The following is a 13131-nucleotide window of genomic DNA, read 5'->3' as shown; positions in this document are numbered from 1 at the left end:
ATTTGCTTAGTGTGGCCTTGGTTCTACGTACCGCCATCTTGGGTTTGTTTGGCATCACGAAGTTATTATAAACAATGAAACTTGGTTAGTTTGCTTTTTGGATAAACAAAACAATGAATATTAAAATGATACATAAAATAAAACATATTAAAACCATTTATACCTCAAAATATACTATTTACTACAAAAGGAGCATATTACAATATATATATGAACAAAACATAAATTACAACAGATATTTAAGAGTAAAAGATATAATCATAACAAGACACTATAAAGTAAGAGGGTGCGAAAACAGACCAGCAGACAGTGTAGTGTATTTGAGTGTTAGCCTTGACAAACACCTGACACAAGCTCACCACTGCCATAAGAAGCTGGTTAGGACCAAGGCTTACAGGCTTAGTCACCTTCTAACATCTCCTAACCCTTCTTTCTGCCTCAAATTCCTGATATACAAAAGTATTCTCCGATGGCTCCTCTATGGAGCACATATGCTGGCCAACATAGCACACATAATAGAGAAGAATCTCCAACAGTTTTAGGATAGTATTCTGAGACATATTGTAAAGCATACTACTTTATAAAGAGAAACTGATTACATCCATACGACACTTGTACTGTCGACAGTAAGGGAATTTTTCTCATTGAGGCACATCAAATTCTTTGATAGCCTCCAACACTGCACTAACCCTCTTCTTCAGACATTAACACCAACAGGATGCCCACAAAGATGAGAACATAAACAGTCTCTGACTCGACTAGGACAAAAACTACTGACATCACAAAACCTGGTGAGCCTCACCATCAGAAAGTAGATACAATAACTTTTTTTCATATATAGCTATCAGATTCCCTTTTCTCAGTATCTCCTTAAATACATCAAATGCAGTGAAAGAGAAACAAAAATATATATCTGTGAACTATTTTCATGAAATATTGAAAGAAGATATACATACCTGCCTAGTTAAACTACCTCCTAGGTTCATGGTACCTGAACCAGTTTTGTTAGTTTGTAGCCAAAGCATTACTGTTGAAGTTAATTTATAATGAGCATTTCGCCCAGTTGTTTTTTCTTGAACTTCAACTACATGAATAGAATCCCAACAACCTTTAATTTTTTTCGAACCATCTCCAGCCTTTTTTATTAAAATGGCACCTGTTGACATAAATTAATTATAAAACATTATATTTCATGAATATATATTAAAAACAAACTATAAATTATCTTTAAAAAATACTTTCCGAAGAAAATTATTATACCTGCAAAGCCGGTCATTTCCAAATCCCATAAATAAACTGAAGAAACTCCTCCTTCAAAATACATCTCTCTGTATTGATCAAAAGCAGCATTTGCTTCTACTTCTAGTTTTCTTAACCTTTCAGTGGGCATTGAACCATCTTCAAGAGGTGGGTCATAAGTATTGCTCCAAGGAGATCTGAAATGATAATTTATATCAGGAAAACAAGTTTTTCAAGTATAGCAAATGAAGCTTCAAACACTTCTGAGAGTAATTATAAACAAATAGAAAAAGTTGGTAAAAATAATGAAAATTCTGTAACTAGTGTATAATATAAAATGAAAATATTCAACACCTTTGATGATTAATACGAGACTTTCAAATTATAATTTTACATTTTTAGTGGTTTAAAAACATATTAATAATTTAAAATGCAAAAAAATAGGCACTTAAACTTGAGATCAGCTTAGGCAGAAAAATAATTTTCTAAAGCTAATATACTTATACAACTGGTATCCATATTAACTTCAAATAATCATTAGCTAATGATTAGCTTACTTCCTAACACCCATAATTTAGTTCTCACTGGTGACACAGTCATCGAATAAATACATTGCCATCAGATGAATTCTACTATAAAAAGCGTTGATTGCCAATAAAGTGTTTAATGGTGCTATAAACCCCTTCCTCAACAAATCTTTCATAGAGCTAGACAGTCCCCTTCCTACAGCTCATTAAAGAAAGAAAACAGTAGTATTACAACAGGAAACTCAGTTTCTGCTATTGTTCTTTATTGGCATAACATTCTAAAATACAACCACCTATCTAAGGCCAACCCTGAGTACATCTACTTGGGGAGGAATGAAATATTACCTGCAGTTTAAGTAACCAATAATGAACTATTTAAATATTTATTATTATTCCAGCCCAATTTATTACATAAGTCTACCTTAACTTATTGGTTAAACCTTCCAGGTAGAACCCAAAACTATACTGCAGTAACATACTTCACCACAACAGTTTTATCTACTACTACTAAGTTGCACAGTACAGTATTTTCAAGGTGTATAAAAAAAAAAAAAATATTATAAAAGATTTCAATTTTTAGTCTTTAACTAATTTGGACCAAAGTCAATAATAATATTTAAAAGACCTAACCTATAAAACCACATAATTTTATAAATAGAAGTTTGAGTACCATATAATAAAGTCAACCAAGTGATGCAAAAAAGACAAGAAAAGAATAACAATGAATGTCATTAAGGCAAAATAGAAGTTTGGAGGGAGAAGGCGTGCTAACCATTTGAGTTTTTAAGGCAGCAATATCATGGACAGACTTGCATTTGTGATGACCATAACCAAAGAAAAAGATAAATTTTTAAAAGTGGTGAGTCAAAATCTACTTGCGTTGTGAAAAATGATGCTTTAAAAAAAAAAAACTCAAAAAATTATCATCCCAAACGCCTGTCACACAACTAAAGAAACATTTTTGTAACTGAAGATCTGCAATATTCATACTTTACCGACTAATCCGAGAAATTATATTTTTTCTTGGTCAAGCCAATTAGGGATGGTCACAATTTTAAATTATAACATTCTATTTGCATAAATACCAATATGTTTATGGAACAGCAATATCACAAAACAGTTTCATTTCAAAACATGTTTTATAAACTTCCACACCGAAAGTTTCAATAGAATACGAGAGATAATAAATAAAGAGATAATTCGAGCACTCAATAGCTAAGGTATCGAATAGGTCTAAATTATATTATAACTAGGCTAGAAGAACTTTTCATCAAGCACAGGAGTATAATCTGTTATATTAAACAATTAAAAATTGAACTACAAAAGTAACTAGTAATGTGTAATAAGTAATAGGGATTAGCTTTTTAAGTTAAGAATGTTAATATTTAAGATGCAGGAGAAGTGCCTATTGAAAATCCTATTAATTGTGAATTTGAAAGACAAAAGTAGGGTGGTTTAAATTGAATTAGTAACACTTAAGATAACTATGAACATTATAATTCAGGATTTATAGATTACAGAATAAATAAAATTAACTGTAAGTTTATTATTTATATCCTTAGTACTGAAATACTATTAACCTTAAATGTTTAAAATGACATTATCAAGTAACTTACTATCCATGGTAGTACAAATATGAAAATTAAAATGCAAAGCATGAGGATAATACACCTGAAATAACTACAAAATATAAGCAAAATTTCATTACAGCACAACCTTTAAATAAAAAAGTAATTGGTTCAGATATATAAAAGAAAAGGGATAATATTTTCTAAGCTTTAAGTAAAATAAATAAATTATTTGTATTGCGAAAAAGGTGCTCAACATTCTGAGACAAACTTACCTGTATGAATCACCATCCCGATTGTAGTCACATAATAAATAATCTTTACCAACTCCCTTATCAAGAGCAATTTTTAAGGGTTGGTCTACAGAAGACAACAGTTCTTCACACAGACTTGGAACTAAATCAATTAGGTCACTCAAATTTTTTTCAATTTCTTGAGGAGGTAATCTTCGCATCAAGTCAAGAGCACAATCCATTTGCTGATCCGTCTAAAAAAATATTCGATAAGGAGATAGTAATTTCTAAATAATATAAATAGAACCTAGGATACAGTCCCAAACTAATGATTTATATTAGAACATTAGCTATTAAACAATTATAGGTATTAACAATAACAAAAATTGCTATCTGGATTTAAAAATTGAGCTTTAGAAATTAAAATTAAATCAAAATAAGAAAATATGCTCCACACTAATTTTTAAGCAGTATATGGCAAATAATTATGAATAATTACCATTTTGAGACAATTGGATACGTAGTGTGACTAAAACCCTTAATCGAATGTAAATAATACTTATAGATAGATCAAAATTAGTCAGAACGATAAAATGTGTACATGACCTTGACTATAACAGCAGTTTAATGGTTATACACTTTAAAGGTTCATTTTTAAATATTTACTTAGGTTAATGCATAATTACGCTATTAAAAATAAGTAAGATGTATATATTATTATTTTTTTAATAATATTTTTGACTATTATAATTTTTAAAATAGGTGTAAAGTTTTTCATTGCCTTTAAAATCGTCGATTAACTTTCAGGATACCTAAACGTGTCTACGCTTGCGCACGATTCTTCATAGTTCCTTGCCCGTTTTAGCCACATGTGAGTACTAAACCACTTTGGTTTCTAATATTCATTGGTATATATCTTATTTAATTCTTAATTTGTTTTATTTTCGTGTACTTTTTCGCTTTAATAGGTTTTTATTCCTCTTATTATTGATTTTTTTTCTGTAACCCATAGATTTCTCATTTCCACCTACCGGCTGTTCTAAGTTTATTGACACTGCATTCCTTTTCGCGCCATGTTGTTTTATAAATTACAATGGATTTTTATTTAGCAGAACGATATTTAATTCATATTACGAAGAAGTTCTTAGAGGTTCAAAATTGTTTGTTGTCCCCGCGGGTTCACTGTTTTTCCTGTCCTAATGTAACATGAATATCCTTTAGAAAGCTCAGAAAACGTGGTTCTATATTCTTTCCCATATTTGTCTATCACTAATTATCTAAATAGAATTATTAAATAAAATATATTAATGATTATTGTTTTGCATGTTTAATGTGATTGAATTCGTCAATGTTTTTTTTGGCCATTTTAAACATCAAATTTTTAATATATCTTCCCAGTTTCAGAGGAAGCCTCTATGTATTTGAGTTGATGGCATGACTAACAGGTTTTAATGACTGACAAGTTTAATAGACTGAGTTCTTTTTATTAAATACTTCATTGAATAATGGCAGAATTGGTAAAAACTTAGATTTTGTTTCATTTCATGTCCATACTGTACCTGATTTATTAGGTATATTAGGTATCTAATAGCTATATGTTCACCATGTTATGTTTTATTCAGGGTTAATTTATGAGTATTAGTTATAAAGGTAAACTATACCTATCTTTATTTATATATTAATCAATCATTTATATTTTGTAGTTTGCTCCCTTAACTTAACTTTTCATCATGGCTGATATCGAAGATACTCATTTTGATACTGGTGACTCTGGTGCATCTGTTACCTATCCCATGCAATGCTCTGCTCTACGTAAAAACGGTTTTGTAATGCTGAAGGTATGTTATATTATGTTTCTTAATGTATTACATTTCTATATCATCATCTTAGTGGAATTTATGTTAATTAATTGCTAAATTATTGAATTTTTAAAACAATTTCCTTTGTTTAATGACAATTTCTAGAATATTGAGTTTTGGCCCTTAAGCATTTAGTCTTCAAACTTAAATTTTATTATGTTTGGTTGCTTAAATTACATTTTGTGTATTATTAAAACGCATAGTTTAACTAACTTATCGTATGATGTAAATCATTAAGTATTTGTTGTCCGTGTTATATTTTGATTAAATTAGTGATTCATGACCTACTGAATAGTTAAAAATCTATTTAGAATCAAATTAGAGTTTTGTATTAAGTTAATTTCTTAATCTTTACTAATGTTTAATAATCGTATTTGTATTTGTGGTTATCCTGATAATTACGTTCAACCATTATTACTTTTTTTCAAGAATATCGTGCTTTTCATATATTCTTTTTGCTAATATATTTGTTAAATACTGCTCTTTATTTTATTTTTTCCTGACTGACTCTGTGATTTACTATTTTAGTGCTTTTATTCTGTGCCAAATAATGTTTAATTTTACATTAATGATGATGAATCTTGTTTTCTTCATCAATCCACATGTGATATTGATATTCTTTTTGTACTTATTCTTCCTTGTGTTGAATTCATGTATGGAGTGCCATAAAAAACTGTTGTCAATGTTAGGTTATAATAGATTTTTTTTTCTTTTAATATTAATTTTAAACTGAAGCATTAAATCATCCATTAATGTAATTATATTTGTTTAGAAAAATGATAGTTTAATTAAAAACTCATTAAGAACGAATAATTTTCTATTATTATGTATAAATATTAATGCTTTAAGTTGTAATGATAGACTTCTCCCACTTATATCACATCCAAAACTTTTATGCAATAATTAGTCGACTACTGTTAGATATTTTTCTGACTTCATTAATCTTCCATTGTTAAGTTCACATTTCTGAATATCTACATTACCATATCATTTTTGTTTACGGCAGTCAGTGATTGGTTTGTCTGATATTTTATTTAGCCTTTCTTTATTGGAAATCACTTGTAGAGTATTTGTTTTTGTACCAAGTAATTTTAGTTTGATTTTTAATTACAGTTCTATACATATCTTAATAGTTAATTGATATTAGGTATAGAGAATAAGGAATCAACTCATTCTTTGTTCATAGAAATCAGATTGATAGAAGTTTTTCTAATTTTTATTAATTTATTAAGACTTTTGGGAACAAATGATACTATTATCCAAATTTTCTATTGCACTTATCAGTATAGAAAAAATAATGTCAATGTTTATTATTAGTAGCTCAAAGAATATCGATTGCCATGGCCAGTTGTTACAGAGTAGATTTAATAGAAAAGTTAAGCTACATCAAACCCTGGCTAATTCCTACATTCCTAAGTGTGTGTGGATGGGTTATTTGGATTAGTGGTACAAGTTAGCTTGACTTTGTGCTCTATCCACTCCTAATCGGTTTCGTGGTAAAAATCAAAGGCATTTTGACAAGCGTTCCTGCTGCATCCACATTTGGTGCTTAGTATAGTTTTAGATCTGCCAGTAGATAAATATTGGTCCTCTTCATACTTTAATTAACTGAAAAGTCTTCTTAATCTTCGGAATCAATAATTTACCGTAGTTTATGATTCATATTTTTATATTTTATCTGTTAGCTGTGAACAAATCTTCTTAATTTCATCCATTAACTTTAGTTGTTAGCTCTAATGGTTTAATATAATATAAATGCATATTTATAAAAACATTAGATATCTAGGTAGTTACATTAACAAGTCTGAGAGGTATATTGGAACAAAAGCTGAATTTATAGTTTCATTTCTATTAATTTTTATCATGTACCTCCTTTGCTGATAATTACATTATAGTCTATCTAAAATATAAATAGTTTAAATCAGAGTTGTCATATGCAAGTCCCAAATCTACTACATTTGCCTCTCTTGAACAAAAAAGCATATAAGTAATAGTGTTTATTACTTTCTTTGTTTATCAAGTAATGGATCCAGCTTAATACTACAATTTTGTTCTAACAATGAATCCTAATGTAACACTATCTTCAGGCATACTAATATTACCAGCGCCCTGTATAAAGTACAAACTAATACTATTAGTCTTGTAGATTTATCTTAATTCAATTACACAGACTTGTACAATAGTAACTCGTACTTTAGTATTTTTTAATTCCTGTAATATCACAAATAGTCATCCCTATCATGAAAAAAATAAGTATTAGTATTATTACCACACTAGTTTCTACACTTGTACTATGAACTAATACTATTAGCTTTCATAATGAAACAGGGCCCAGGTTGGTAATACCGTATTCAGGATTGATTTACTGTGCCAAGGAGTTCTTAAAATCAACTTGGTAGTTCCTGACATTAACGTATTCAAATAAATTCCTTAGCTTAAAGCTATAGTTGAGGTTGATACCAAGGTAGAAGTTTTAATGGGGGCTTAGACAGATAATAATCATAATAATAATGGTTCCAAAAGTGCTATTAGTTAGCGAATACTGGTCTATATTTTAGTTTATTTAGTGTGAAGCTTTATTAATAATATATATTTCACTATTTAAGGAGTACTTTCAGAATATAATTATTGATTATAATAGGTAGGTAACCATTATTATAATGCTCCTCAAAACATCATTGATCAACTAATGAGCAATGCATTCTCCCTCAAACATGTAGATTTCTTAAATATTTCATTTCTCTCCTTAATTAGTTCCAAAGTTTTGATTTTAAATGTGCCCACTTTTTTACAGTTTTGAAATTATAAAATGTATCTTTTTTAACACTTCATTCTGGTGCTATTTTTCTTTTATTGTTTCTGTACAAAGGATAGTAACATTTGTTTTGAGATAAGAAATCCTCTTGGTTCTGAAATTTATAAGTAGTTTAACTTTGTTTTTCCCTAGAAAAAATTTAAATATAATTATTAGTATGATTCTTGATTAAACTTTTCTTTCATCCAGTTAAATGTATCTAGCCAGGTATATAACAATACTATCAAATATATCAGACACAGATAAGTAGTAAGTTGTGAAATTAAAAATGCAGTTAGATTCCTGTTTGTTCAAATCCATATCAACAATTAATAATTTTTATTGAATTTTCATTCCTTTATTATCTGCATCTTACATCGATGTTGATGTAAACTAAAATATTATGATTAAATCAGAAAGTAAATAGCAAGCCATGTATATACTTGCTGACCAGCTCTAATATAGGATGTTTCAATTATTTTATAGTGCATTGAAAATGTAGATGTTTTATTTAACAATTTATTTACACCATAGATTATGTAAAAATTTAATTTTTGACTGAAAATTTGAAGAAAATGACATGTATCAATTTTTTAGGTTTTCTCTAGCTAATTCAGAGAGTGGGAGAGAAAAAGGAAAATTTACACTTATCTCAGGCTTTCAGTCCTTTCCTAATGGCCAAACCCTGTAGCAATTTTTTTTTACTGTCAAAAATGGTTCAGAACTTAAGTGTTTAGCTGGTGGGAATAAATTTCTGATAGTTTAATTATTAGTACTAGATAAGTCGTTAGTATGTGAGAATTGTTGTTTAGATAAAACAAACCATATATTTGATATATAACATAAGATAACACAGCATTCTCTAGTCTTCATTTTGTTAAATCTACTAGAAACTAATAGATTCTGAGATACCACTCTTCAAACATAGGTCAATTTTTAACTCTTTTTTTTTTTTTTATTAATGGTTCGTCAATTATGATAAATGTATATGGCAATATCAAATTTTTACGTGTTTAGGCTCTTCTGTAAGAATAAATCTGAAACCAAGGTTTTAATTTGATCAGTATCGGAATATTCAAAAATTAAATTGACGATTTTAGAACCGTCATATGTTGTTTCTAAAATGAGTAATTCAGTTGAGCAGTTTTCTACCAAAAGTTCATATATACACTTCTCAAAAGTTTTTGGTTTTTTTTATGACAAATTAAAGTTCTATTTCAATAAATTTTTCACTTTATTTTTAAACATAAATTTTCCCATCTGGAACAAGTGTTATAAATCATTGATTTTATTAAAACAGATCTACATAAGACACTTCCATAATTTTTTAGTAATAATTTTCAAAAACTGAATATGTTGACTTTTGATAGAATACTTCTCAATTATTTTATTTCAGAGTTTGCACTAAAACTTGATAAAGATCCTGTGGTAGAATTTTTGAATTGTTTTATGTTCTATTTCTTTCATTTGATATTGTGAATGTTTAGTACTGTACTATTTTTATTTTATTTGTTAACTTTTTTGTTTTGTAGTCTCGTCCTTGTAAGATTGTTGAAATGTCAACTTCTAAAACTGGAAAGCACGGACATGCTAAAGTACATCTTGTTGGACTTGATATTTTCAGTGGCAAAAAATATGAAGATATTTGTCCATCTACTCATAACATGGATGTGCCATTTGTTAAACGTGAAGATTATCAGGTTAATATTTTGTTTCTGTTTTATTTATTCTAAGTCTTTACATAACTAGACTTTTATTCTGTAATTTTTTAGCTTACTGATATATCTGATGATGGATACCTATGCTTGATGTCAGATAATGGAGAATTGCGTGAAGATTTAAAAATCCCGGATGGTGACCTAGGAACTCAGTTAAAATCTGAATACGATGCTGGAAAAGAGTTGCTTGTATGTTTGTTTTTTTACATTCATTTTAATATAAATTAATATATTTTGTTCAAAATTATAGTGTTGATGTATATTTAATGGAGTTAATTCTCAGACTGAAGGCATAGTTAAAATCTTAAATTAAAAAACCTCTCAAGTAATCATATATTATGCTATAAATAGTCCTGTTTCCAAGTTTTTTGTAACTATTTACATTCCAGCCTTAAATTATTCATTGAACAATGTGATTTGAGGGTTTTTTCTCAGCTTATTGTTTAAGCTGGGTCTGCAATCAGGGAAAGTATCAGTAATATGATGTCACTATTACAGTGTGATATTGGAAGTAAAACATTAACAGTAAATTCTCTACAGTCTTGTACGTACAGGACCCTGGGTTATTTATTATTGCAGAAGTTTGTGGAATTATTGGAATTTAATTAAAATCCTGCTACTGTAGAAAAACACACACACATTCATACATAAATCCATTACAATAGATGTATAAATATTTATGTGTTGATTCACTCCTTATATTTAGTACATCTGACCACATACATAGAACTCGGATGAATCACCTAAGTTTCTATCGTCTTCCTTTTTTAAGGGTGTATGTACATATATTATTACAATTAAAGTTAAGTGATTTTATCTCACTAAGGATGGTTAGCTATCATAAATTACCACAATTCATACATTATTAAGAATTAAAATGTCCATATTCAATAATTTTAAAAATTCCACCAAGATAGTGTCGATTAAATACTGATTAAACCTTGAGTGTGGTGTAAAGGATAGAGGTGGTTTGCACACTGAATTAACTCCGTATCCCTAAGGAGGATGGAATAAATAAATGAATTTAGCTGTGAATTGGCGACCCCAGAAAGAGGGAGCCATCCTGAGGATAATCTTCCTTACTTTCAAGGCACATCTACTGTGTCTCATAGTTTCTGACTGGAAACGAGTGATTTAGCTAATTTTAGGGAGTGAGCTAGCTCCACGAAAAGGACAAAGGTTTCTATCTCAGTAACCTTTTATTGCAGATTATCAAACGTGTGATTCCTTGCTCTCTAGGATTGAGAGTCAAGCTTTTATAGCATCGGGATTCTATGTTTTTTTTAATTGTATGGTGTTAACCATTTGAAAATTCATAGTAAATTTGAAACCAAGAAAATCATCTCGAGTTCTAAAAATTTACTTTGTCCTGATTATAAATTTTATGTTTCAGATTTAGGTATTCATTCTAACTAATACATTGGTTTTTAATCTGAACTTTATTAGATGTGTGTAGTGAAATTTTATAATAGATGTTATCAATCATATAGGAAGATTGTGAAAAGTAAATTAAACGGCAAAACCTATGCAAAAATTTTTAATACTTTGTATTACTTTTTTCTGTTATGTTTTGTAACATACTTGATTTAAAACTTTTTATCTTATATACTTTGTCAGTGTGTTTTCATTATAGCCTTATAGTAATATATTTTGGATTTAAAAATGTTAATTAAATTGTTTCTGTTAAAGTAAAATAATAATGTTTTTAATGTCATTATTTATCATTATAAAACATTATTTATTACCTGATTCGGTTATTCTATAGATTTATTGTTTTCATTATTATGAATATGCTTTAAATGTTGAAACAACAATGTCCAGATTTTCCACTGTAGCCTGGATCATCTGTGGGCACCCTTGCTCAACTGCCACTAGTTTAAAAAAAAAAGAAAGTAAAATCTGAAAAAGTCAGGAATTTTACTTTACATTTATGACAAGAAGAGCATTCTCTTGTAAAAAATAAAGTACTACCGATATTATAAGGCCTCTGTGCATAATATGGTATGAACCTTGAGATAATAATAGTTGTTGAACTGTCATCCTGAAAGTGAGTGAAAAGAAGGATATATGGATGTGAGTTAAAAAAAAAATTAGTTAATTTGTGGGAATGGCATGAACAAACATTTGTATGACGTTCCAGTGCTGACAAACTTATTTTGCCGATAGGCAGGAGTAAGAAGAAACGAGATAATAAAGCCATTGTAATCAATTTAAAGGTTTCATATGTAAAGTTACTGTGCTGAAAAACTACGTGAATTAGTATTTACAGAATTGAAGTTGGAGTTACCTTTTAAATCTACATGTTTATATATGTTCTGATTGTTATAACAATAGATGAGATTTTAAAAGTAATTTTTATAAATATAGTGATTCAATATTTTATTTTGAAACCTGTGTATTTAAGTGAGAATAATATTTAAGATATTATTTTCTTTATCTTTCTTGTATTGGTTGATAAATCTTGATCTCCAAAAGAGGGAGAAGGATGTTGTGACAGTCAACAGAAAATTTTTCAGAAAAAAATACTTGTTAATCTTTTAGGGAGGAGGAGTTGGTCTCCCCAGACTCCTTATATTTGTACAAATCTGATTTTGCAGCCTAACAAATTAGTATATTCTCACAACTACTTTTGCATATGGACTTAACCTTATTGATTCCCTTTTATTATAGATATGAAATTTATATTTGTTTGTTTGTTAACAGTGCACTGTACTCAAATCATGTGGTGAAGAATGCGTCATTGCTATAAAAACCAACACCGCTCTCGACAAATAATAATAATGACACCATAAGAAGAGTTTCTCGCATGGAGGCGGAAGCAAATGTGGATCGGACATTTCCCCGGCAGGGGGGGGTTATGGTGGGAACTATCTTTATATTTGTCTCATTATCATTTTTCTTTGGACTTATGAAATCAATTTTTATTTCTATTTTTATTCTTTGTTTCATCTCTCTTGCTAGAGAGGCTCCATAAGGCCAAGAGGGGAATAAATGTTAATTGTTACTCAACAATAATATTTTTAGTTTCCTTGCTTCCAAATATTTGATAACCAGCAATTTAAAATAAGGGGTATACTGAAAATTATTGTCTCATGAATTAATTTTATATGTTGTAGCTGTCAGTGTATGAATAAAATGTTTGTGTGTGTATGTATGTGTGTGTGTGTGTGTGTGTGTGTATATATATATATAT

General features: G+C 28.9%; 2 protein-coding genes across 3 annotated transcripts in view; one reads left to right on the top strand and one right to left on the bottom strand.

The window, feature by feature from the left end:
• Positions 1 to 4208, bottom strand: part of cpb (F-actin-capping protein subunit beta) — a 16267-nt gene extending 12059 nt beyond the window's left edge. Inside the window, exons 1-4 of the mRNA XM_014424116.3 lie at positions 4067 to 4208; positions 3610 to 3821; positions 1261 to 1436; positions 957 to 1156 (exon numbers count right to left, since the gene is read on the bottom strand). Of these exons, the coding sequence (XP_014279602.1) occupies positions 957 to 1156; positions 1261 to 1436; positions 3610 to 3821; positions 4067 to 4069 (591 nt within the window). The 5' untranslated portion in view covers positions 4070 to 4208. The remainder of the gene's footprint in view (positions 1 to 956; positions 1157 to 1260; positions 1437 to 3609; positions 3822 to 4066) is intronic.
• A 160-nt stretch (positions 4209 to 4368) lies between these two features.
• On the top strand, positions 4369 to 12953 carry eEF5 (eukaryotic translation elongation factor 5). 2 transcript variants are annotated; one of them, XM_014424117.1, is made up of 5 exons: positions 4369 to 4438; positions 5271 to 5405; positions 9753 to 9920; positions 9993 to 10127; positions 12642 to 12953. In XM_014424117.1, exons 2-5 carry the CDS (start codon positions 5298 to 5300, stop codon positions 12711 to 12713), a joined length of 483 nt encoding a protein of 160 aa, XP_014279603.1. In that variant the 5' UTR covers positions 4369 to 4438; positions 5271 to 5297; the 3' UTR covers positions 12714 to 12953. The 2 variants fall into 2 exon arrangements, with proteins under 2 accessions (XP_014279603.1, XP_014279604.1); XM_014424118.3 differs by lacking the exon at positions 4369 to 4438 and adding an exon at positions 4457 to 4475.
• Positions 12954 to 13131: the final 178 nt, after the last annotated feature.

Source organism: Halyomorpha halys, unplaced genomic scaffold, assembly GCF_000696795.3.
Source record: "Halyomorpha halys isolate HHAL.00 unplaced genomic scaffold, Hhal_1.1 Scaffold453.1, whole genome shotgun sequence".
NCBI lineage: Eukaryota > Metazoa > Arthropoda > Insecta > Hemiptera > Pentatomidae > Halyomorpha > Halyomorpha halys.
This window is presented reverse-complemented; position numbering and strand designations above follow the sequence as displayed.